We start from the raw sequence: 26,652 nt of genomic DNA, 5'->3' as shown, positions 1-26,652 counted from the left end.
TCCGTCTCCCCTCTCTCCTCCCTCGTCTCTGCCCTCCCTCCCTTTTCGCCTCCGTCTCTCCCTCCCCTCCCGGTCCCTTTCCGTCTCTCCCTCCCTCCGTCTCTCCCTCTCTCCCTCCCTCCGTCCGTACTCTCCCTTCCTTTTTTCCGTTTCCTTTTTTCTTTCTCTTCTCTCCCTCCCTCCGTCTCCCATCTATCTCTCCCTCCCTCCGTCTCTCTCTCTCTACTCTCCCCTCCCCTATCTCTCCCTCCCTCCGTCTCTCTCTCCCTCCCTGCCCCTCCGTCTCACTCTCCTCCCTCCCTCCTCTTCTCTCTCCTTCCCTCCTCCGTCCTCTCTCCTCCCCTCCCTCCGTTCTCTCTCGCATCGCTCTCTCTACCCTCCCTCCTCCGTCTCTCTCTCTCCTCTCCCTTTTTCCCCTCCTCCTCCCTCCGCTCTCCTCTCTCCCTCCTCCGTCTTCTCTCTCTATCTTCCCCCCTTCCGCTCATCTCTCTATCTCTCCCTCCCATCCGTTCTCTCTCTATCTCTCCCTCCTTACCGTCTCTCTCTCTACCTCTCCCTCCCTCCGTACTCTCTCTCTATCTCTCCCTCCCTTCCGTCCCTCTCTCTTATCCTCTCCCTCCCTCCCGTCTCAAATTCATCTCTCATCTCTCCCTCCCTCCTGTTCTCTCCTCATCTCTCCCCTCCCTCCGTCTCTTCTCTCTCCCCCCCTCCGTCCTCTCTCTCCCTCCCTCCCATGCCGTCTTTCTTTTTCCTCTCTCTTCCCTCCCTCCCTCCGATTCTTCCTCTCGCTCTCTCTCCTCCCTCCGTTTTTTTATTCCTCTCTCTCACTCTCACCCCCTCCCTGCCCTCGTCTTCCTCCCATCCCTCCCTGTCTCTCTCTCCTATCTCTCCTCCTCCCTCCGCTCTCTCTCTCTATTCTCTCCCCTTCCCTCCGTCTCTCTCTCAATCTCTCCCTACCCTCCGTTCTCTCTCCTATCTCTCCCTCCCTCCGTCTCTCTCTCTATCTCTTCACCTCCCTCCGTCTCTCTCTCTATCTCCCCTCCCTCCGATCTCTCTCTCCCCCTCCTCCTGCCCCTCCCTCCTCCTTCCTCTCCCCTCCCATCCCTCCGATCTCTCTCTCCCTCCCTCCCTCCGTCTTCTCTCTCCCTCCCTCCCTACCGTCACTCTTGCTCTCCCTCCGTCTGCTCTCTCTCTCTCTCCCTCCTCCGTCTTCTCCCTCCCTCGTCTCTCTCCCCATCCCTCCGTCTCTCTCTCCCTCCCGTCCCTCCGTCTCTCTCTCCCTCCCTCCCTCCCTCCCTCCCTCGTCTCTCTCTTCCCCTCCCTCCCTCCTCCTCTCTCGCTTCTACTCTCCCTCCCTCCCTCCGTCTCTCTCTACCCTCTCCCTCCTCCCTCCGTCCTCTCTCGTCTCTCCCTCCCTCCGTCTCTCTCTCTATCTCTCCCTCCCTCCGTCTCTCTCTCTATCTCTCCCTCCCTCGCGTCTCTCCCACTCCGTTCTCTCTTCTCCCCCCTCCCTCGTCTCTCCCTCCCTCCCTCCCTCCGGTCTCTCACCGCCCTCCCTCCCTCCGTTTCTCTCTCTCCCTCCCTCCGTCTCTCTCTCCCCTCTCCCTCACCTCCCTTCCCTCCGTCTCTCTCTCTATCTCTCCCTCCCTCCGTCTCTCTACTCTATCTCTTCCCTCCCTCCGTCTCTCTCTCTATCTCTCCCTCCCCTTCCGTTTCTCTCTCTCTATCTCTCCCTCCCTCCAGTTCTCTCGTCTCTATCTCTCCCTCCTCCGTCTCCTCTCTCCCTTTTCCTTCCCTCCGTCTCTCTCTCCCTCCCTCCCTCCGTCTCTCTCTCCCTCCCTCCCTCCGTCTCTCTCTCCCTCCCTACCCTCCGTCTCTCTCTCTCTCTCCTCCCTCCCTCCCGTCTTCTCTCTCTAATCTCTCCCTCCCTCCGTCTCTCTCCTCCCTTCCCTCCCGTCCGTCTCTCCCTCCCTCCCTTCCGTCTCTCCTCCCTCTCTCTTTCCGCTTCCGTCTCTCTCTCCTCTGCTTCTCTCGTCGCTCTCTCTCCCTCCCTCCTCCGTCTTCCTCTCTCCCTCTCTCCCTCCCTCCCTCCGTCTCTCTCTCTCTCCCTTCCCTCGTTCTCTCTCTCTACTCTCCCTCCCTCCGTCTCGCTCTCTATCTCTCCCTCCCTCCGTCTTCTCCCTCCCTCCTCCCTCCGTCTCTCCCTCCCCCCTCTGTCCTCTCCCTCCCTCCCTCCCTCCCGTCTCTATCCCTCCCTCCCTCCGTTCTCTTCTCTCCCTCCTCCCTCCGTCTCTCCCTCCGTCTCTCTCTCTCCCTCCGTCTCTCTCTCCCTCCCTCCCTCCGCTCTCTCTCTCTCCTCCCTCCGTCTCTCTCTCTCTCCCTCCCTCCGTCTCTCTCTCCCTCCCTCCCTCGTCTCTCTTCTCTCCCTCCTCCGTCTCTCTCTCTCTCCCTCTCCTCCGTCTCTCTCTCCTCTTTCTCCAGGTCCTCTCTCCCTCTTCCCGTCTCTCTTCTCTCTCCCTCCCTCCGTCTCTCGCTCTATCTCGTCCCTCCCTCCGTCTCTCTCCTCCCTCCCTTCCGTCTCTCTCTCCCTCCCTCCCACTCCCTCCCCGTCTCTCTCTCCTCCCTCCCCCCTCCGTCTCTCTCTCCCTCCCTCCCTCCGTCAATAACATAACTCTCCCTCCCTTCCCTCCCTCCCTCCGTCTCTCTCTTCCCTCCCTCCCTCCGTCTCTCTCTCCCTCCCTCCCTCCGTCTCTCTCTCCCTCCCTCCCTCCCTCCTCTCCCTCCCTCCCTCCCTCCCCCCTCCCTCCGTCTCTCCCCTCCCTCCCTCCCTCCGTCTCTCTCTCCCCTCACCTCCCCTCCCTCCGTCTCTCCCTCCCTCCTCCCTCCTCCGTCTCTCTCTCCCTCCCTCCCCTCCGGCTCTCCCTTCCCTCCCTCCGTCTCTCTCTCCCTCCCTCCCTCCGTCTCTGGAAATGGGTCTCTCCCTCCCCCTCCGCTACCCTCTCTCCCTCCTCTCTCTCTCCCTCCCTCCCTCCGTCTCTCTCTCCCTCTTTCTCCGCCTCTCCCTCTTTCTCCTACTCTCTCCTTCCTCCCTCCGCGTCTCTCTCTCTCTCTCCCTCACCTTCCCTCCGTCTCTCCCTCATCTCCCTCTTCCCCTCCCTCCGTTCTCTCCCTCTTCTCCCTCCCTACGTCTCTCCCTCTCTCCCTCCTCCGTCTCTCCCCCCTCCGTCGTCTCTCTCTAATCCTCCCTCCTCCGTCTCTCTCTCTAATCTCTCCCGTCCCTCCGTTCTCTCTCATATCTCTCCCTCCCTCCGTCGAATGTCAATATTCTCTCTCTATCTCTCCCTCCCTTCCGTCTCTCTCTCTATACTCTCCCTCCCTCCGTCTCTCTCTCATATCTCTCCCTCCCTCCGTCTCTCTCTCTATCTCTCCCTCCCTACCGTCTCTCTGCTCTTATCTCTCCTCCCTCCTCGTCTCTCTCTCTATCTCTTCCCTTCCCTCCGTCTCTCTCTCCTCCCTCCCTCCGTCTCTCTCTCCTCCCCTCCCTCCGGTCTCTCTTCTCCCTCCCTCCCTCCGTCTCTCTCTCCCTCCCTCCTCGTCTCCCTCCCCTCCTCCGGTCTCTCACTCTCCCTCCGTCTCTCCGTCTCCTCCCCTCATCTCCCTCCCTCCCTCCGTCTCTCTCCTCTCTCCCTCCCTCCCTCCGCTCCGTCTCTCTCTCCCTCCCTACTCCGTCTCTCTCTCCCTCCCTCCCTCCAGGTCTCTCTTCTCCCTCCCTCAGTCTCTCTCTCCCTCCCTCCCTCCAGTCTCTTCTCTCCCTCCCTCCCTCCCTCCGTCTCTTCTCTCCCTTCCCTCCTCCGTCTCTCTCTCCCTCCCTCCGTCTCTACTCGTCCCTCCCTTCCCTCCGTCTCTCTCTCCCTCCCTCCCTCCATCTCTCTCTCTCTCTCTCCGTCTCTCCGTCCTTCTCCCTCCCTCCCTCCGTTCCTCCCCTCCCTCCCTCCTCTCTCTCTGCCCTCCCTCCTTCGGTCCTCTCTCTCCTCCCTCCCTCCGTCTCTCTCTCCCTCCGTTTCGCTCTCCCTCCCTGCAGTCTCTCTCTCTCCCTCCCTTCAGTCTCTCTCTCCCTCCCTCCCTCCCTCAGTTCTCTCTCTCCCTCCCTCCCTCGATGTCTCTCTCTTTCCCGCCCTCCCTCCCTCCCTCAGTTCTCTCTCTCTCTCCCTGCCCCTCCCTTCCCTCAGTCTCTCTCTCTCTCCCTCCCTCCCTCCCTCAGTCTCTCTCTCTCTCCCTCCCTCCCTCCCTCAGTCTCTCTCTTCTCTCCCTCCCTCCCTCAGTCTCTCTCTCCTACTACCCTCCCTCCTCCTCAAGTTCTCTCTTCTCTCCCTCCCTCCCTCCCTCAGTCTCTCTCTCCCTCCCTCCCTCCCTCAGTCTCTCTCTCTCTCGCCTCCCCCCTCCCTCAGTCTCTCTCTCCCTCCCTCAGTCTCTCTTCTCCCTCCCTCAGTCTCTCTCTCCCTCCCTCAGTCTCTCCTCCCTCCGTTCTCTCTTCTCCCTCCCTCACGTCCTCTCTCCCTCCCTCCGTCTCTTCCCTCCCTCCCTCAGTCTCTCTCTCTCTTCCCTCCCTCCCTCCCTCAGTCTCTCTCTCCCTCCCATCCCTCCCTCAGTCTCTCTCTCCCTCCCTCCCTCCTCAGTCCGTCTCTCTCCCCCCTCAGTCTCTCTCTCCCTCCCTCCTCTCCTCTCTCCCTCCCTCCCTCCGTCTCTCTCTTCCCTCCTCCCGTTCCGTCTCTTCTCTCCTCTCCGTCTCTCCCTCCCTGCCCTCCCTCCGTCTCTCTCTCCTCCCGTCCCTCACCTCCCTCCGCTTCTCTCTCCCTCCCTCCCTCCGTCTTTCTCTCTCCCTTCCCTCTAGTCTCTCTCTCCCTCCCTCATCTCTCTCTCCCCCCTCCCCCCTCCTGCAGTCTCTCTCTCCCCTCCCTCCCTCCCTCCGTCTCTCCTCCCCTTCCCTCCCTTCCCGCCGTCTCTCTCTCCCTCCCTCCCTCACGTCTCTCCTCCCTCCCTCCCCTCCGTCCTCTCTCCCTCCCTCCGTCTCTCTCTACCCTCCCTCCCTCCGTTCTCTCTCTCCCTCCCTCCCCCCTCCCTCCGTCTCTCTCTCTCTCTCCGTCTCTCCCTCCCTCCCTCCCTCCGTCTCTCTCTCCCCTCCCTTCCCTCCGTCTCTCTCTCCCTCCCTCCGTCTCTCTCCCTCCCTCCCTCAGTCTCTCTCTCTCTCCCTCCCTCCCCTCCTTGCTCAGTCTCTCTCTCCCCTCCCCTCCCTCCTCGTCAGTCTCTCCTCCCTACCCTCCCTCCCTCAGTCTCTCTCTCCCACCCTCAGTCTCTTCTCTCCCTCCCTCCGTCTCTCTCTCCCTCCCTCCCTCCGTCTCTCTCTACCCGCCCTCCCTCCGTCTCTCTCTCTCTCTCCGCTCTCCGTTCTCTCCCATCCCTCCCTCCCTCGTCTCTCTTCTCTCCCTCGCCTCCCGTCCCTCCGTCTCTCTCTCCCTCCCTCCCTCCGTCTCTCTCTCCCTCCCTCAGTCTCTCTCTCCCTCCCTCAAGTCTCTCTCTCCCTCCCTCCCTCCCTCCCTAGTCTCTCTCTCTCTCCCTCCCTCCCTCCCTCAGTCTCTCTCTGCCCTCCCTCCCTCCCTCAGTCTGCTCTCTCCCTCCCTCCCTCCCTCAGTTCTCTCTCTCCCACCACTCAGTCTCTCTCTCCCTCCCTCCGGGTCTCCTCTCTCCCTCCCTCCCTCCGTCTCCTCTCTCCTCTTTCCCTCCCTCCGGTCTCTCTCATCTCTCTTCCGTCTCTCCGTTCTCTCCCTCCCTCCCTCCCTCCGTCTGCTCTCTCTTCTCCCTATTTCCCTCCCTCCCTCCGTCTCTCTCTCCCTCCCTCCACCTCCGTCTCTCTCTCCCTCCACGCATCTCTCTCTCCCTCCCTCAGTCGTCTCTCTCCCTCCCTCCCTCCCTCCCTCGTCTCTTCTCGTCCCTCCCTCCCTCCCTCCGTCTCTCTCTCCCTCCCTTCCCTCCCTCCGTCTCTCTCTCCCTCCCTCCCTCCGTCTCTCTCTCCCCTCCCTGCCCTCCCTCCCTCCGTCTCTCTCTCTCTCTCCGTTCTCTCCCTCCCTCCTCCCTCCGGTCTCTCTCTCTCTCTCCGTCTCTCCCTCCCTCCCTCCTCCGTCTCTCTCTCCTCCCTCCCTCCGTCTCTCTCTCCCTCCCTCAGTCTCTCTCTCCTCCCTTCAGTCTCTTCTCCCTCCTCAGTCTAACTCTCTCCCTCCCTCAGTCCTCTAACTCCCTCCCTCAGTTCTCTCTCTCCCTCCCTCAGTCTCTCTCTCCCCCCTCCCTCCCTCAGTCCTCTCTCTCCCTCCCTCCCTCCCTCAGTCTCTCTCTCCCTGCCCTGCCTCCACTCAGTCTCTTCTCTCCCTCCCTCCCTCCCTCCGTCTCTCTCTCTCTCCCTCCCTCCCTCCCTCAGTTCTCTCTCTCTCTCCCTCCCTCCCCCCTCCCTCAGTCTCTCTCTCTCTCCCTCCTCCTCCCTCATGTCTCTCTCTCTCTCCCTCCCTCCCGCAGGTCTCTCTCTCTCTCCCTCCCTTCCAACCTCCCTCCAGTCTCTCTCTCTCTCCCTCCCTCCCTCAGTTCTCTCTCTAACCCCTCCCTTCCCTCCTCAGTTGCTCTCTCTCCCTCCCATCCCTCCCTCAGTCTCTCTCTCCCCTCCCTCCCTCAGTCTCCTCTCTCCCTCCTCAGTCTCTCTCTCCCTCCCTCAGTCTCTCCCTCCCTCCGTCTCTCTCTCCCTCCCTCCGTCTCTCTCTTCCCGTCCCCCGTCTCTTCTCCCTACCCTCCCTCCGCTCAGTCTCTCTCTCTCTCCCTCCCTCCCCCCTTCAGCTCTCTCTCTCCCTCCCCTCCCTCCCACTCTCTCTCCCTCCCTCCCTCCCTACAGTCTCTCTCTTCCCACCCTCAGTCTCTCTCGTCCCTCCGCTCCGTCTCTCTTCCTCCCTCCCTCCGTCTCTCTCTCCCTCCCTCCCTCTCTCCCTCCCTCCGTCTCTCTCTCTCTCCCTTCCCTCCGTCTCTCTCTCTCTACCCTCCTCGACCACTCTCTCTCATCCCTCCCTCCGTCTCTCTCTCTCTCCCTCCCTCAGGTCTCCTCTCTCTCTCCCTCCGCTCTCTCTCTCTCATCTCTCTCTTTGATGAACTGGGAGTCTGGGCTGTAACATGTTACCTCTCTACTCATGATGAACTGGGAGTCTGGGCTGTAACATGTTACCTCTCTACTCATGATGCACAGAAGTTAAAACCCTTGAATAATGCAAAACGGTATGTAGAAATGTTGAAACTGTTCATTACTGTTCGCAAAACAATGTCCATACAGGTTACAACACTTTACAATGGAAGAAGATACTGGAAGCTTCCAGCTTTGCAAGCTAACATTTCAGCTAAATCTATCATCAATTCACTAGTCTTTCTTTGTGATAATACGCAAACCATAAAACAACATATGTTGATTTCAAAGCTTATTGTTACCACAAACTTGATTAATTCACCTAATTGTCTCTCCGTCATGTCAAAGATACTTCCGTCAGTCCCGTCTCTTCCTCACCTAACTGACTGTGGGGCTGGGCGTGTGCCTTGTCATGAACTACCTACTTACTGGGTTTAAGGAGACAAGACTTTTATAAAAGAAGAGATTGTTACTTCTATTTTTGATCAGTACAATAAAATAACAGTGTCATCTGTAGCCCCATGTAATCAGCCAAAACAAGCTCAATAACTCAATGCATGCACACACTGCTATTGAATATGCATTCAGCTGTATTGTGGATAAAGCTTAGGCTATATCTTGATTTACCCAGTTTATAAATAGATAATTACCATTCAAATCAATTATTACCATTATGTTATGTAGTTAGATTGTTTTTAACCAAAGTCAAATGAATTGTATGATTGTATAATTATCTCATTAAATTTGCATGACTGTCTCATCAACTTTAAAATAAATCATATTGAACTCAAAAGACGCCCAACTATTGAACAGAGCAGTAGCTGAGTTGATTTGTCTGGATCAAGTGGCATTCTGGGACTTTACCTAATACACCTTTTATTTTATCATGGTATCGACTATCGTAATACTGAACCTGGTATCAGGATCGAAGTCAAAATTCTGGTATCGTGACAACACTAAGGCTGAACTATGAGTCTCCTAGGCCGTCATTGAAAATAAGAATTTGTTCTTAACGGACTAGTTAAATAAAGGTAAAAGAAAAAAGAACTTGGAGAAATATGAACAAATGTTAACTAGAGCAATCTAACGTCCGAAAGAATGGTCATTCCAGTAGCGACCCATTGAGTGAGTAGCATCCCCCACACACGGAATGTTTTAGCCTTGTTCAGGTGAGCGGTCAAGTCACAGAGGGGCTCCATATGGACTGGAGTGACTGTTAGCAGAGGTCATGCAGTGTGGTGTCCTTGGCATTAGTTTAGGATGCTAATCTAGCAGGCCAACCAATTATCTCTCTGCGTTTGCTAACGCAAACACTAACCCCTCTCCAGCCCCCTAGGCTAGTTCAGGACAGGCTAGGACACCACAGGAGTCCACTTAAAGCTGTTTCAGTCTGTTTTAGTCTAGGGCAGAGTTAGGGCGTTCTTTAGGGCAGAGTTAGGGCGTCCTTTAGGGCAGAGTTAGGGTGTTCTTCAGGGCAGAGTTAGGGCGTTCTTCAGGGCAGAGTTAGGGCGTTCTTTAGGGCAGATTGCTTGCGGTTAGGGCGTTCTTCAGGCAGAGTTAGGGCGTTCTCAGGCAGAGTTAGGGCGTTCTTGGCAGAGTTAGGGCGTTCTTTAGGCAGAGTTAGGGCGTTCTTTAGGGCAGAGTTAGGGCGTTCTTTAGGAGCAGAGTTAGGGCGTTCTTTAGGCAGAGTTAGGGCTTCTTTAGGCAGAGTTAGGGCGTTCTTAGGGCAGAGTTAGGGCTTCTTAGGGCAGAGTTAGGGCGTTCTTTAGGGCAGAGTTAGGGCGCTTTCGTTTAGGGCAGAGTTAGGCTTCTCAGGCAGATTAGGGCGTTCTTGCAGGGCAAGGGTAGGGCGTTCTTTAGGGCAGAGTTAGGCGTTCTTTAGGGCAGAGTTAGGGCTTCTTTAGGCAGAGCTAGCGTTCTTTAGGCAGAGTTAGGCGTTCTTCAGGGCAGAGTTAGGGCGTTCTTTAGGGCAGAGTTAGGGCGTTCTTTAGGGCAGATTAGGGCGTTCTTCAGGGCAAGTTTAGGGCGTTCTTTAGGGCAGAGTTAGGGCGTTCTTTAGGGCAGAGTTAGGGCGTTCTTAGTAGGGCAGAGTTAGGGGCCGTTCTTTAGGCAGAGTAGGGCGTTCTTAGGCAGAGTTAGGGCGTTCTTTAGGGCAGAGTTAGGGCGTTCTTTAGGGCAGAGTTAGGGCGTTCTTTAGGGCAGAGTTAGGGCGTTCTTTAGGGCAGAGTTAGGCGTCCGTTCTAGGGCAGAGTTTAGGGCTTCCTTCAGGGCAGAGTTAGGCGTCCTTCAGGCAGAGTTAGGGCGTCCTTCAGGGCAGAGTTAGGCGTCCTTCAGGCAGAGTAGGCGTCTTCAGAGGGCCAGAGGTTAGGGCGTCCTTCAGGGCAGAGTTAGGGCGTCCTTCAGGGCAGAGTAGGGCGTCCTTCAGGGCAGAAGTTAGGGGCCGTCCTTCAGGGCAGAGTAGGGCGTTCCTTCAGGCAAGGTTAGGGCGTCCTTCAGGGCAGAGTTAGGGCGTCCTTCAGGGCAGAGTTAGGGCGTCCTAGGCCAGATTAGGCGTCCTTTAGGGCAGAGTTAGGGCGTCCTTTTAGGGCAGAGTTTAGGGCGTCCTTTAGGCAGAGTTAGGCGTCCTTTAGGGCAGAGTTAGGGCGTCCTTTAGGGCAGATTAGGGCGTCCTTTAGGGCAGAGTTAGGGCCCTCCTTTAGGGCAGAGTTAGGGCATCCTTAGGCAGGAGTGTTGGGCAGTCCTTTAGGCAGATGTTAGGCATGCCTTTAGGGCAGAGTTAGGGCATTCCTTTAGGGCAGAGTTAGAGCATTCCCATGGTATTTGTATGGCCTGGGGTTTTCCATCAGACAGGCCCTCCCTCCCCTCTGTGACTGGATATAGGACTCTGACTGGTTGACCACAGAACAGTCACCAGTCAGTCAACAGAACACCCGCCCTCACACTGAAACGCCTTATGATGGACGGCAAACTGTTTTAAAGCCCAGTAGGTGTGTGTGTGTGTGTGTGTGTAGGTGGGGGCATTGAAACGTGAGGGCAACGAGGGCCACTTGTGCTAGGCACGAGATTCTTGCTGGGGGAAAAATCTGAAATTTACAGCTCAAACACTGTGTCGCGGCCAATGAAGTAGTTTAGTAGTTTAACATAAGAAAGGCAGAGTGAGAGAGGGCGGGAGATGGAGTGGAGACGGAGTCTGCTCTTCAGTTAATGTCACCCCTTTTAGCGTTTCATTAAGTAGAATAACATTTGTTTCTGCTCTTCTGAAACAGACCACACACCACACTTGGGTTGAATATTTCCTCGTATTTTTACAAATGTTCCATCCTGAGAATAAATCACTTTTCTCCCAGGTAACCTAGTGTCATTCTAAAGCATACAGTGCCTCAGAAAGTATTCCACGGCAGACGGGGTCTTCCACGGGCAGACGGGGTCTTTCCACGGGCAGGCGGGGTCGTTTCTACGGGCAGGCGGGTCGTTTCCACGGGCAGTCGGGGTCGTTTCTACGGGCAGGCGGGGTCGTTTCTACGGGCAGGCGGGGTGTTCCACGGGCAGGCGGGGTCGTTTTTCTACGGGCAGGCGGGGGGTCGTTTCTACGGGCAAGCGGTCGTTTCTACGCAGGCGGGGGTCGTTTCTACGGGCAGGCGGGGTCGTTTTCTACGGGCAGCGGGGTCGTTTCCACGGGCAGGGGGTCGTTTCTACGGCAGGCGGGTCGTTTCCGGGCAGGCGGGGTCGTTTCTACGGCAGCGGGTGTTTCACGGCAGGCGGGTCGTTTCTACGGGCAGGCGGGTCGTTTCCACGGGCAGGCGGGGTCGTTTCCACGGGCAAGCGGGGTCGTTTCTACGGGCAGCGGGTCGTTTCTACGGGCAGGCGGGGTCGTTTCCACGGGCAGGCGGGGAGGAGAAGTTCTGTCGGACTAGATGCTGTGACCTCTCCCTCTCCACACCACAGGACAGTCTTTCACACACACAGGGGGCACATGAGAACCAGGGCAGGTCTCATTGGTCAACAACACTGGTATCTCTCTACCACTCATAAACATATATTTTTGATACGTTGAAAAGACTGTTTAGAAGTTCTTAATTAAAGTGTGTTCATATTTTAATATTCCAATATTGTAATAGAAAAAAGCCAAGTAGTTTGACTTGACTCAGATGTTATTATTGGTTAGGTACAGTAGGCTAATAGTTTTTCTTCTACAGTGAGTTTGAACCCAAAGAGCCTGGTGACCAGTATGGATCCTGTCTGGGAAACCAATCAGCCAATCAGTGTGATGGATCCCTGACAAATCTCTCGCCCTAACAAACCCAAAGTTCAATGTCAGCATGTGACACAGGAGAAACCCAATCCCCAACACAATGCCTGTGTGTGTCTGTGTGCCCCATCCAGTGCAGCAGAGACGAGCAGAGGGGAAGAGAGGAGGGGGGTGGCACGTTGTTGAAATAGCCAGTGCTCACTGAGGCATGGGGAGTATTGCCCTGGTTTTTGGGACTGGATTACTGCTCTTTATGGCCTACGATTTTTACTCGCTCTCTCTCTCCTGCTCTCCCTCCCTCTATCCAGGGGTTCCTCTCTCTCTCTCCCCCTCTCTATCCAGGGAGGCCTCTCTCTCCCTCCCCCTCTCTATCCAGTGAGACTTCTCTCTCTCTCCTGTCCTCCCTCCATCCTGGGAGGCCTCTCCCTCCCTCTATCCAGGGAGGCCTCTCTCTCCCTCCCTCCCTTTATCCAGGGAGGCCTGTCTCTCCCTCCCCCTCTCTATCCAGTGAGACTTCTCTCTCTCCTGCCTTCCCTCCATCCATCCAGGGAGGCCTCTCCCTCCCTCCCTCTATCCAGGGAGGCCTCTCTCTCCCTCCCTCTATCCAGGGAGGCCTCTCTCTCCCTCCCTCCCTCTATCCAGGGAGGCCTCTCTCTCCCTCCCTCTATCCAGGGAGGTCTCTCTCTCCCTCCCTTTATCCAGGGAGGCCTCTCTCTCCCTCCCTCTATCCAGGGAGGTCTCTCTCTCCCTCCCTTTATCCAGGGAGGTCTCTCTCTCCCTCCCTTTATCCAGGGAGGCCTCTCTCGCCCTCCCTCCCTTTATCCAGGGAGGCCTCTCTCGCCCTCCCTCCCTTTATCCAGGGAGGCCTCTCCCTCCCCCTCGGTTTCATTCTAGTTCTATGTCTCTACCTCACATAAGTCACAATCGTGAATTTTTTATTTGTATTTATCCTAGTCCTGCAATTATTTCTCCTTGCCTATGTACAGTAACCCCCTTCTCCTGTACTGCCATTCTCCTTTTCTCAGTCCTCTCTCTCTCTCTGTGTCTCTGTGTACAGGAAAGAGGGATAGTCATGGAGGACAGGGTTTCACTGCAGTCTCAATATTTAATGGCTTGCCGTGGACCTGCTGCCTTTCAATGAACCATCTGGGTCATGAGCTTTTTATTATTCACCAGCCAGGTGAGGCAGCAGGAAGCCAGGAGATCAGTCTGCTGTGCCCGTGAGCCTGTCCCGTACAGTCTGTCGGTCAAAAGTGATACGTAGGAGTGGAGCTTCCTTTTCCATGACCTGAATAACACTTTGTATGAGATCCCATCACCTATCCTGTTTCTTCAGATCAGTGTAGAAGAATGAGATGGAGCCATATTGAGACTACTGAGACACTCAAGCTGTGTGAGTGTACAGTACGTACATAACCAGATGTTGTCCATGTCTGAAGAGGATTAAAACAACTGAAAGAGGGGCAGACCTCTTCACGTGTCTGCATCATCTCTGCACCGTAACGCCGATTGTTCCCACAACATATTGGCATAGTGCTATACTCACAACTGGAGGACGAGCACCATCTCGGAGGCCATCTCGTAGACCTGGTGCAGGTTGACCACCCGCTGGCTGGCCGTGGCGAGCTCCAGAACGGCCACCTCGTGGATGATCTCCAGCCTGCAGTCCTGGCCCTTCCTCCTCTTCCTCATGAACTTGGCGGCGTACTCCTGCCCCGTGCACTTCTCCACACACTTCCTCACCACGGCAAACTTCCCCCTGAGGAGAAGAGGGTGTTGCGTTAACAGTTATGTTTCACTGAGAGGTTGTATTCTAGTTCACAGAATAAGGTAGACTAGAAAGCGGCTGGAAAAGCCTCATGCCATCTACAGTAGGTTAATTTATTCACCATCAAAGTTATTATAAAGCCTTTTAACTATGGTAACTGTAACCATGGTAACTGTGACTATGGTAACCGAAGGCAGTCTTTCATTTGTTAATGCCAAGTTGACTACATGACCTAGTTCCACTGACCCAATACTGTCTTTCTACCAACTCACAAGAATGACACAAAGCCGCAATGAACGTTTGAATTTCAAGTCTTGTGAAACTAAATGAACTAATCCCAGTGCATCTCATTAGAGCTGAATGCCGCTACAAATCAAAGGAACCAATGTACAAGCAGCGTATTTACACAAACTTATTTCCCCCCGTGGAACCTTTTCATCTCAGTGAGAGAAGAGACTTGAGCTGTGTGTGTGTGTGATGGCGTTGATGAGAGAGAGAAAGAGAGGGGTGTTCTAGTGATTCTGAAACCGGCACACTTGTTATCGTTGGAGCTTAACATCCCTTTGTCTCCTTGGCATTTCTACAGGATGAAGTCATCCCCCGTCCCCAGAACCCAAGTGGGCCCTTTTTCTCACCGTTACAACCGTCTGCTTTGTGGCTCTGACCCACTTTGAATGTGGACTGTGATGATGCAGGAGCAGGGGCCTGGTCTGGTGTGAAGAACACACAGCGAGTGTGTTGTGTCCCAAATGGTGCCCTATTCCCTATGTAGTGCACTACTTTTGACCAGGACCCCATAGGGAATAGAGGGTCCTCTCTGAGAGAAAGGAGTGCATGAAGATGACACACCCACATCAAGATGACACACCCACATCAGCCCCCCCCCTCTTGGCTGCTGTCAACTGTCAGACTCCAGCCACCCTAGTCATAGACTGTTCTCTCTGCTACCGCATAGCAAGCGGTACCAGAGTGGCAAGTCAAGGTCCAAAGAGCTTCTTAACAGCTTCTAACCCCAAGCCATGAGACTCCTGAACAGCTAATCAAAGGGCTACCCAGACCCCTCTTCTACACTGCTGATACTCTCTGTTTATGATTGATGCATAGTCACTTTAACTCTAACTACATGTACATATTACCTCAATTACCTCGAGTAACCAGTAACCCCTCCACATGGCCGATTAATTAGGTCCGATTTCAAGTTTTCATAACAATCTGATTTTTTCTTTTTTTTTTTTACACCTTTATTTAACTAGGCAGGTCAGTTAAAGAACACATTCTTATTTACAATAACAGCCTAGGAACGGTGGGTTAACTGCCTTGTTCAGGGGCAGAATGACAGATTTTTTACCTTGTCAGCTCGGGGATTCAATCTTGCAACCTTACGGCTAACTAGTCCAACGCTCTAACCACCTGCCTCTCATTGCACTCCACAAGGAGCCTGCCTGTTACGCGAATGCAGTAAGAAGCCAAGGTAAGTTGCTAGCTAGCATTAAACTTATCTTATAAAAAAACAATCATAATCACTAGTTAAACTAGTAATATCATCAACCATGTGTAGTTATCTAGCGTGTCCTGCGTTGCATATTATCGATGCAGTGCTCAGTCGCGAAAAAGGTTCCTAACCATAAACATCAATGCATTTCTTAAAATCAATAAACAAGTATATGTTTTAAACCTGCATATTTAGTTAATATTGCCTGCTAACATGAATTTATTTGCCTGCTAACATGAATTTATTTGTCACTTCTCTTGCAACAGAGTCAGGGTATATTCAGCAGTTTGGGCCGCCTGGCTCGTTGCGAACTGTGTGAAGACTATTTCTTCCTAACAAAGACAGCCAACTTCGCCAAACGGGGGATGATTTAACAAAAGCGCATTTGCGAAAAAAAGCACAATCGTTGCACGACTGTACCTAACCATAAACATCAATGGCTTTCTTAAAATCAATACACGGAAGTATATCTTTTTAAACCTGCATATTTAGCTAAAAGAAATCCAGGTTAGCAGGCAATATTAACCAGGTGAAATTGTGTCACTTCTCTTGCGTTCATTGCACGCAGAGTCAGGGTATATATGCAACAGTTTGGGTCGCCTGGCTCGTTGCGAACTYATTTGCCAGAATTTTGAGTAATTATGACATAACATTGAAGGTTGTGCAATGTAACAGGAATATTTAGACTGATGGATGCCACCCGTTAGAAAAAATACGGAACGGTTCCGTATTTCACTGAAAGAATAAACTTTTTGTTTTCGAGATGATAGTTTCCGGATTCGACCATATTAAATGACCTAAGGCTCGTATTTCTGTGTGTTATGTTATAACTAAGTTATTGATTTGATAGAGCAGTCTGACTGAGCGATGGTAGGCACCAGCAGGCTCGCAAGCATTCATTCAAACAGCACTTTCGTGCGTTTTGCCAGCAGCTCTGCTGTTTATGAATTCAAGCCTATCAACTCCCGAGATGAGGCTGGTGTAACCGATGTGAAATGGCTAGCTAGTTAGCGGGGTGCGCGCTAATAGCGTTTCAAACGTCACTCGCTCTGAGACTTGGAGTAGTTGATCCCCTTGCTCTGCATAGGTAACGCTGCTTCGAGGGTGGCTGTTGTCGATGTGTTCCTCGTTCGAGCCTAGGTAGGAGCGAGGAGAGGGACAGAAGCTATACTGTTACACTGGCGATACTAAAGTGCCTATAAGAACATCCAATAGTCAAAGGTATATGGAATACAAATGGTATAGAGAGAAATAGTCCTATAATTCCTATAATAACTACAACCTAAAACTTCTTACCTGGGAATATTGAAGACTCATGTTAAAAGGATCCACCAGCTTTCATATGTTCTCATGTTCTGAGCAAGTAACTTAAACGTTAGCTTTCTTACATGGCACATATTGCACTTTTACTTTCTTCTCCAACACTTTGTTTTTGCATTATTTAAACCAAATTGAACATGTTTCATTATTTATTTGAGGCTAAATTGATTTTATTGATGTATTATATTAAGTTAAAATAAGTGTTCATTCAGTATTGTTGTAATTGTCATTATTACAAAAAAGAAAAATCTTTTTTTTACATTTTTTTWATATTATTATTAATTACTATTTTTACATTTTTTTATTTATTATAATTTTTTAAATCGGCCGATTAATCGGTATTGGCTTTTTTTTGGTCCTCCAATAAAATCGGTATCGGTGTTGAAAAATCATAATCGGTCGACCTCTAGTAGACAGTGATACTATTTTGTTGTTGTATTGTTTCCAGGCCAACGCAACATACCTCACATTTATATACAATTTAAGTGCAATGGTATTGACTTAACTAAGGGGAGTGTATTTGCCAGGACTAGGAAAGGTTATTTGAACTGAGAGGTTTGCAGTGGAACAGTCCAGAGCCAGCCAAATCTCTGGTAAACAGGTCTAAAGAATGATGACTTCGGGAGGCTGGGATGACTTTGGGAGGCTGATTAACACACAGTGTTTTTGTGAGCGATAGCCATGAGTGCCCACAAACACACACAAGGATTTTTACAGATCACGTCAAAACAGAGTGGCCGTCGAGAGAGACTGACCTCTGGAAGTGGGCCAAGCTGCCAAGGGTGGACTTTGAGTAAACACCCACCCTAAAATCCTTCACTGACCTTCGCTCCCCTCATACAAGCCTTAGAGCTTGAAACTCAGAACCTCAACCACAAATCACATGCTCCTTTTTGTGTCCGAACTGCTTTACCCCTCATTGGCACACGCAGATAAAGTTAAATGGTGTAAGACTGTCCTCAGTCAACACCCGTGTCTTTCAAGGAAAGGAAACAGCAGGATTGGGATCATTTTAGAAAGTAAACCAAAATCCAATTCCAATTTCCCTCATTGAAAAGCATTGAAGAGAAATTGGAATTTCACTCCACTTCCAGAATTGACTGGAATTTACATGGAATTGACCACAAACCCTGAAACACAGCGGTCTTGAAGGTTGAGTTACTGCTCTCATTGAACAGCAGTCATATGTCTCAGGCTGTCTTTACTGTATGTTGATATGGATGGATGGATGGATGGATAGGGGCATCCTCCCTTTCTTCTCCTGAGAGCAGTGTCACTAGCCTGCATCATGTACAATACTGTGTACAATACTGTGCTTTCTCCTGAGAGCAGTGTCACTAGCCTGCATCATGTACAATACTGTGTACAATACTGTGCTTTCTCCTGAGAGCAGTGTCACTAGCCTGCATCATGTACAATACTGCYATGGCGTGCTAGAGACTGGGAAGCCAAGAGGGATAGATCTGACTAGCGAAGAGGAAACATCCAGTGCAGTCATGCCTGCCTGACGCCACCGTGCTGAACGTCATGTTGTCGGGGCAGGAGTGGAAACGGACTGGATGAAATGGAGTTGGTTTTGAACTCTAGAGAACCTCAAGGGGGGAAAAACAACTTACTGGACAGTGTGTTTCTGTGAAAAACAACTACAACAAAACAGCCAAGTTCGTGATATAATAATGGTGTTTTTAGTCTTGTTAAATATATAATATATACAGACAATATTTTGACCGTTTTGGAAACGTTAGAATGTTTTCTATCCTAATCTGTCAATTATATGCATATTCTACGATCTGGGCCTGAGAAATAGTCTGTTTACCTTGGGAACGTTATTTTTCCAAACATAAAAATAGTGCCCCCTAGCTGAAAGAGGTTAACTTTTCTGGCGCAGGCGTTCCGCTAGCGACCCACCTAAACAACATCCGGTGAAATTGCAGAGCGCCAAATTCAAAATACAGAAATAGTCATAATAAACATTCATAAAAAATACAAGTGTTATACATTGGCTTAAAGATGAACTTCTTGTTAATCCAGCTGCTTTGTCAGATTTCAAYAAGGCTTTACGGCGAAAGCATATCATGCGATTATCTGAGGACAGCGCCCCGCTTACAAAAGCATACAAACATTTTACAACTAAGTAAAGAAATTACAAAAGTCAGAAATAGCGATAAAATGAATTACTTACCTTTGAAGATCTTCATATGGTTGCAGTCACAAGAGTCCCAGCTACACAATAAATGTTAATTTTGTTCGATAAAGTCCCTCTTTATATCGCAAAAACTCTGTTTTGTTGGCGCGTTTTGTTCAGGAATCCACTGGCTCAAAGGCGGTCAAAACATGCAGATGAATACATCCTAATAGTACCGGTAAAGTTTGACGAAACATGTCAAACGATGTTTATAATTAATCCTCAGGTTGTCAATTGTCTAAATAATCGATKATATTTCAACCGGACAATAGCGTATTCAATAGAAAGGAAAAACAACGAAGGGCGTGCACWCGGMCARYCGCYCAAACCAGCACTGCATGATTCTACAGTCCACTGACAGAAAGGTCTCATTCTCCTTCATTTTTCAGAAAACAAGCCTGAAACAATGTCTAAAGACTGTTGACATCTAGTGGAAGCCATAGGAACTGCAATCTGGGTCCTAACCCATTAGATACTCTATAGGCATTCAATTGAAACTACCCACATCAACAACAAAATAACTCAGGTTTTCGCCTGCCATATCAGTTCTGTTATACTCACAGACATRATGTTAACAGTTGTGGAACATTTAGAGTGTTTTCTATCCAAATCTACCAATTATATGCATATCCTAGCTTCTGGGCCTGAGTAACAGGCAGTTTAGTTTGGACACGCTTCTCAACCAGATGTCAAAATACTGCACCCAAGCCATAAGGAGTTTTAAACCCTTTACAATGAAGATCTGTGAAGTTATTTGGATTTTTTTYAATTATCTTTGAAAGACAGGGTCCTGAAAAAGGGATGTTTCTTTTTTTGCTGAGTTTAGGAGTAGCTGTTTCTTTGTTAACCGCTCAACACAGAATAGCTGTGTGAACACATCCCTTAAATTGTTTGGAAAAAATATAATTTCTATTTTATTCAGCTATGTTCAATTTTATTCTTCATACTATAAAATATACTGAACAAAAATAGAAAATAAAGTGTTAGTACCATGTTTCATGAGCTGAAATAAAAGATCCCAGAAATGTTTCATACGCACAAAAATCTTATTAGTCTCAAATGTTGTGCACAAATTTGTTTACATCCCTGTTAGTGAGCATTTCTCCGTTGCCAAGATAATCCATCCATCTGACAGGTCTGGCATATCAAGAAGCTGATTAACCAGCATGATCATTACACAGGTGCACCTTGTGCTGGAGACACTAAAAGGCCACTCTAAAATGTGTAGTTTTGTCACACAACACAATGCCACAGTCTCAAGTTAAGCGGAGTGTGCAGTTGGCATGCTGACAGCAGGAATGTCACCCAGAGCCGTTGCCAGAGAATTGTATGTTATTTTCTCTACCATAAGCCGCCTCCAATGTCATTTTAGATATTTTGGCACTACATCCGACCGGTCTCAGAACCGCAGACCACGTGTAACCACGCCAACCCAGGACCTACACATCTGACTTCTTCCCCTGCAGGATCGTCTGAGACCAGCCACCCGGACAGCTGATAAAACTGAGGTGTATTTCTGTCGATAATTAAGKCCTTTTGTGGGGAAAAACACATTTTAAATTGGCTGGGCTTGGCTCCCAAGTGGGTGGGCCTATGCCCTCCCATGCCCACCCATGGCTGTACCCCTGCCCAGTCATGTGAAATCCATAGATTAGGGCCTAATTTATTTAAAATTGTCTGATTCTTTTTTTTCCAGTATATTTTAAAATAACGGCAGGTAATTCTAAGCAAATATTATCTGGTAAATGAACTAGTGTATTCCACAGCATTTTGGCATTGCCAGATCAGGGCTTAACATCAAATCGAATGTATTGATCACATACACGTATTTAGCAGATGTTATTYAGGGTGTAGCTAAATACTTGTAAATGGGACAACTCATGCTAAGTATGCTATTCTGCTAATCTGAAAATAGACTACATTTTCTTCATATCATMTTTCTTTAGACTTCTCWAAAATAAATAATGCATTATTGTGATGAAGGCTATATGACATGGATATATTAGACTTTTTAAAATGTTCAGTGCCCCTGAACAAGACAGTTAACCCACTGTTCCTAGGCCGTCATTGAAAAAATAAAAAAAGTTCTTAACTACCTAGTTAAATAAAGGTAAAATAAAAATAAAACAATTAAATCAGTGGCATGTGTGGAGGCCAGGAGATGCTAAATGTGTTTATGTTATTGTTTATGTTAATTAACGGTCATTTACCGTGAATCCGGCAGTTATTTGCTTGACAATCACTGGCAGACAAAATGTCATTACCGTCACAGCCCTAGACTTTTTATTTTGTATTTATTTTACCAGGTAAGTTGACCGAGAACACATTCTCATTTACAGCAAAGACCTGGGGAATAGTTAGTTACAGGGGAGAGGAGCGGGGGGGGTGAATGAGCCAATTGTAAACTGATGATTAGGTGGCCATGATGAGGACTGGGCTGGGGCTCTGTCCAGCACAGATGTACTACATACAGCTGGGTCCACCTTTACTTTTGAAAACACTTCCCTTTGAAAAATATAAAGATTGGAGGATTAAAAAAAAAAACGAAGCTCTTTGGCTTGTCCACAGAGGACTAAATGCCTTGGGTTAGGCTAAATATTTGAGGGTGGAATTCTCTTGGTTGGGTTTCTATGGGAAGAAGTCGGTAAAACGGCTGGTTTTCAGATGGTTGTGTAAATCATACTCTTGAGGATGTGGCTGACAGAGGCGTTTGTTATTGTCTGAAGTCAGTGTGACACAGCTGTGACTCAGTGTGAGCAAGGTGACAAGGTCAGTGACACAGTGACGTGGACACTAAACACTCCTCCCCAGTCACAGCATCCAATGAAAGCCCAAAAGCAATGCGGAGAGCAGATGTACTCTTTTGCATTCATAACATCTTAGCGGGCTGCGTCTAATCAGTCAAGTTAAGAATAAATCGTTTTGGTGCTATAGAGAACCTAGCTGAAGAGAGTCTTACAGGCTTTCCCCTGACGACGGCGTGGCTGAGTCTTACAGGCTTTCCCCTGACGGCGGCGTGGCTGAGTCTTACAGGCTTTCCCCTGACGGCGGCGTGGCTGAGTCTTACAGGCTTTCCCCTGACGGCGGCGTGGCTGAGTCTTACAGGCTTTCCCTGACGGCGGCGTGGCTGAGTCTTACAGGCTTTCCCTGACGGGCGTGGCTGAGTCTTACAGGCTTTCACCGACCGAGCGGCGTGGCTGAGTCTTACAGGCTTTCACCTGAGACGGCGTGGCTGAGTCTTACAGGCTTTCACCTGACGAGGCGTGGCTGAGTCTTACAGGCTTTCACCTGACGGGCGTGGCTGAGTCTTACAGGCTTTCACCTGACGACGGCGTGGCTGAGTCTTAAGGCTTTCACCTGACGACGGCGTGCTGAGTCTTACAGGCTTTCACCTGACGACGGCGTGGCTGAGTCTCTACAGGCTTTCACCTGAACGACGGCGTGGCTGAGTCTTACAGGCTTTCAAACCTGAAGACGCGCGTGGCTGAGTCTTACAGGCTTTCACCTGACGACGGCGTGGCTGAGTCTTACAGGCTTTCCCCTGACGACGGCGTGGCTGAGTCTTACAGGCTCTCACCTGACGGCGTGGCTGAGTCTTACAGGCTTTCTGATGACGGCATGGCTGAGTCTTACAGGCTTTCACCTGACGACGGCGTGGCTGAGTCGTACAGGCTTTCACCTGACGACGGAGTGGCTGAGTCTTACAGGCTTTCTGATGACGGCATGGCTGAGTCTTACAGGCTTTCTGACGACTTCTTGGCTGAGCCAATCCTTAGTACCTCCACGACTGATACACTAATCCAGCCCCTGCTGCCGTAAGGCTTCTTAAAACCTGAATAATACAGTGACATATCGGAGATATCATTTTTGGATGACATATCGTATCGCATCGTTTTGACAATATTGCAATTTGTTTTCAGCACTTTTCTATGAATGATCAAAACTAGTTATCATGGCTCTCTCTTGTCCCTCTGTAGCAGACATATTGTGAGAATTATGCTTGGAACATCAAATCGCAATAAAATCTCAGTATCGAATTCTATACATATAGAATATATACATATAGAATCGTGAGAATCGCAATACTTATCGGCACCTAAGTATGGTAAAGTCCCTCAGTATGGTGATAATATGGTATGGTGATAATATGGTATGGTGAGGTCTCTCAGTATGGTGATTATATGGTATGGTGATAATATGGTATGGTCCCTCAGTATGGTGATAATATTGTATGGTGATAATATGGTATGGTGATAATATGGTATGGTGAGGTCTCTCAGTAAGGTGATAATATGGTATGGTGAGGTCTCTCAGTATGGTGATAATATGGTATGGTGATAATATGGTATGGTGATGATATAGTATGGTGATAATATGGTATGGTGATGATATAGTATGGTGATAATATGGTATGGTCCCTCAGTATGGTGATAATATTGTGCCGTGAGGTCCCTCAGTATGGTGATAATATCGTGTCGTGAGGTCCCTCAGTATGGTGATAATATTGTGCCGTGAGGTCCCTCAGTATGGTGATAATATCGTGTCGTGAGGTCCCTCAGTATGGTGATAATATCGTGCCGTGAGGTCCCTCAGTATGGTGATAATATTGTGTCGTGAGGTCCCTCAGTATGTTGATAATATCGTGCTGCGAGATCCCTGGTAATTCCCAGCCCTAGTATAGAGGCAGGGTGCTAATCAATCGTCTTATGTAAAGAAATAAACCCTGCCCTAGATGAGGTTTGCGTGGGGGCAGTGGTGTGGCCCAGTCCTAGCCTAACCAAAACCCCGCCCCCCAGTGGTGCGGCCCAGCCCTAGCCTAACCAACGCCCCGCCCCCCAGTGGTGCGGCCCAGCCCTAGCCTAACCAACGCCCCGCCCCCCAAGTGGTGCGCCCAGCCCTAGCCTAACCAACGCCCCCCAGTGGTGCGGCCCAGCCCTAGCCTAACCAACGCCCCGCCCCCCAGTGGTGCGGCCCAGCCCAGCCTAACCAACGCCCCGCCCCCAGTGGTGCGGCCCCAGCCCTAGCCTAACCAACGCCCCGCCCCCCAGTGGTGCGGCCCAGCCCTAGCCTAACCAACGCCCCGCCCCCCCAGTGCAGCCTCATCCTGTCTGAACTCTCACCCACTGGAAGGTCATGAGGCTTTGATACCAAAACGTTTAGGATGCCTCCGATCCAATGCTGTGTGAAGTTCATCAAGTCYGCCATGAATCTGTGCTATGTTTACAGTAGGTAGGGTGCTGGACAGGGGGCCTAGACTTGGAATGCTCTAAGGCTCACACCAGGGGAGAGACAGCTAGCCTATTTATATTGTGTATAGCTGGGCCACTATCTGCATGCTATTGAGGAGAAAACTCACAACAGACTGTACCGTKAATGCAAGCAGTGCGCACTATAGCAAAATGTTCCAAGTTCAACAAGCACACATAAGCCTTTGATTTAAGGCTTGTGTACATGGAGAAACTTTTTAAGAACAGACCACAGCCTTTTCTGCAGCCATGTCAGCACATTTCCAAAGCCGGTGGGCTCACACGGACAACACCCTGAAAGAGATGGCTGTCATGTGTACACAGAACGCGGGTGACTGCTGGGTCACAGTCAATGTAAAGGAACGGTCGATTCAGAACAGATGGCTTTGGCCCTAAACCACTGGACTTCATCAAGAGGCACTAAGGTTACGTTTTTTGGACCAAAACTGTAAAACTGCACGTTTGGACCATTTGAGCTTTTGGGCTAAAGATCCCATTTTTTTTATAATTCATCACACATTTCATTTAAATTAAATGGACATCTTTATTTCCATACATATTTTTTTGCAGTGGCAGGCATCCAAGCAGAAAGCAGGTTTATTATAATAAGGTTTTGCATGCCAAGAGCTGAATGACTGCTCTTCTTTTATAATGAAAATATTCCACACGGTAGCCCTTGAGTGGGGAAAGTCACCTCAATGTAAGTATGTAGGTTAACTTACAGGTTAAAAGAGTGGCAATTCTAGGAATATAACATCTCTCCACCAAACTATGGTGGGGTGGGGGGGAGGGCTTGAGACAAAGTTGTTGACAGAGCTTAACTTTATTGAATTAGACTCGGCAGGATCGTCCCCTCCAAATGGCCTCTACATAGACGATTGGGCCAATATGTAAGAGTGACACACAGTTGGTATGGCTAGAGTGATAAGAGGTCATCAGGTGTCTATTAAATCTGATGGCTCTGACAGAACGATGCTTAAAAAAAGTGAGGCGAGTTCTCTTAGGGCTCTTACCACCTGTATAATCATGGCATTAAAGTTGTTGCTATGTTAGTCATGGACTGATGGAGCGGTCCGATGATCTAACCGGTAGGTGTACGGTAAACGGTAAAAACCTTCTGTTCGGCTACCTCGGGGCCAGTCAATAGCATCAAAAACACTGGCATCACAGTGCAAGWTCTATAGAATGCAGACAAGGTCTCCAGCTGACAGAAGAGTTGACCGGATACCAAAAGCRAGACTACATTATAGTCATTCAGCAGACGCTTTTATCCAGACCGACTTACAAGAGCAGACTAGAGTGTATTATTTTTATTTCACCTTTATTTAACCAGGTAGGCCAGTTGAGAACACGTTCTCATTTACAACTGGGACCTTGAGTAAAGCGCCTTGATCAAGGGCACAGACAGCTTTTTCTACCAAGTCAGTTCGGGGACTCGAGCCAGCTACCTTTCGGTTACCAGCCCAACATTCTTAACCGCTAGGCCACCTGCCACTTATAGCAGTGTCCTCAGATGTCAGAGAGAGAGAGAGAGAGGGCTTTAATCCTGGGGATCTGACCTGGCAGCAGAATTGCTTTCCCCAGTAGTTGCCAATAGGAGCAAAAGCCCAAGTTTTTAATGCTTTTTAAGTATGTTTTGGCAATAGGTTACTAGACTCACTACAAACACAATCACTTTACATGGGGGGGGGGGAAATCCTAATCTTTCACACTGCCAGTATGAGTACCTGAGTATGCGCGGCCATCTTCTCAAAGAGCTCCATTAATCATCAACGGGCACACGGAGAGTAAATGAGGCAATGGCCTCATCACCTTTAGAACAAACAGCAAGGCAGAGCAAAGAGCTCCTACTGACTGCTCATTTTCCTCAATAAGAAAAGGGCCTTTGAGCTCCAGGACTGAAACCAGAGGCCTGTTTACTCCGTGTCTAATGAACTCTGACATTATGGTGACCCCCTGTGTGTAGAGGAGTGGGACAGAGAGAGAGGAAGACAGGGGTTGCCTATTCATTTGTTCTTTGGGCACAGAGAGGGACATTTTCTGAATACCTTGGGAAAGGGCATTACCTCATCGCCYTCCCCTGGGCTGCCTCGTCGCCCTGCCTTGGGGATGTCGGTTTCTAAATCCCACCGTGTCTTTTCAGTGCGGCTCAGGATCCGTTGGATGGTGGTTAATCGGCCACAATAAAACATGCGGTTCACTCGCCACGCCTATGTGGAGATGAACAATTTCCATACTCGTGTTAGACTTCCTCGCCTGGATTTCTCTCTCTCTGCCCAGGCTCAGTACATGTGAAAGGGCATGACAAATTGAATTTGCTGAGGGAGAAAGGTAACACCATAGCATGTAGCACCAGATTCATCCTAGAGGGTCTCAACGGCATGCGTTAATAATCAATAGAAAACGGATTAGGCCCAGTTGATGACAGAAATTAGAGATTTCTTGCTGAGGCGTGTAACAGCTGTAGAAGGACAGAAAGTTAAATCAACGTCATTAAATTGCTTTGAAGGGAGGAAGAATAGAGTGACATACACCCCTCCCTGCCCTGCCCATCCCATCATCTCTTGACAAGAGAGTACAGAGGGATCTCGCGGATGGGGTTCAATAACAAACTTGGCTTTCACATGTCCTCCCCCCTCATTTCTCCGCGGTTGGCTGTTTCCACGGCGCTCAGCAAATGTTGCCTCCGGCCCTGCCGCGAGACTCAAACAACATGAAAAGCTTGGGCGATGATGTCATGGTATCCTGCCTGACTGTCAAGACACATAGGTTCTTCTGTGAGAAACAGACAAGGTTTTGATCAGAACATGATAGGGGTTAGTAAAGGGGGTTTGGGACCGGGACCACACTGACAGGCAGGCACACACAACGATGTGAGCTATCCCAAGGAGTGTGTGTGCAGATGACTTGATGTTTTAGATGCTGGGGGAGTATGGGAGGGCGTACCACCGCCCACAGCCTGCTGTAACTGCAGTCTAACCCTTCGGGGAAGTAGCAACTCTAAACAACACACTCTCTTATTAATACATGATGACAGAGCTTTTTTCTCCCCTGATGAGACACTGAAGGATCTACTGACCACTGGAATGTTATGGGAAAAACATCAGTACTTTTCTTCAAAACATTCAATGGTGATATGAAAGGATTATTTGAAAAGTTTTAACACTACTTTCAGTCATACA

At 50.2% G+C, this 26,652-nt stretch overlaps 1 protein-coding gene across 1 annotated transcript in view; it reads right to left on the bottom strand.

Annotated features, from left to right (window-relative positions):
• LOC111972978 (serine/threonine-protein kinase 17A) overlaps window positions 1–26,652 on the bottom strand; it is a 54,766-nt gene that overhangs the window by 15,722 nt on the left and 12,392 nt on the right. The window contains 1 exon segment of the mRNA XM_070446781.1: window positions 13,006–13,218. Coding sequence (XP_070302882.1) covers window positions 13,006–13,218 — 213 coding nt within the window.

Source organism: Salvelinus sp. IW2-2015, linkage group LG14 (assembly GCF_002910315.2).
Source record: "Salvelinus sp. IW2-2015 linkage group LG14, ASM291031v2, whole genome shotgun sequence".
NCBI lineage: Eukaryota > Metazoa > Chordata > Actinopteri > Salmoniformes > Salmonidae > Salvelinus > Salvelinus sp. IW2-2015.
The sequence above is the reverse complement of the archived record's forward strand: the minus strand, read 5'-3'. Positions and strand labels throughout refer to the sequence as shown.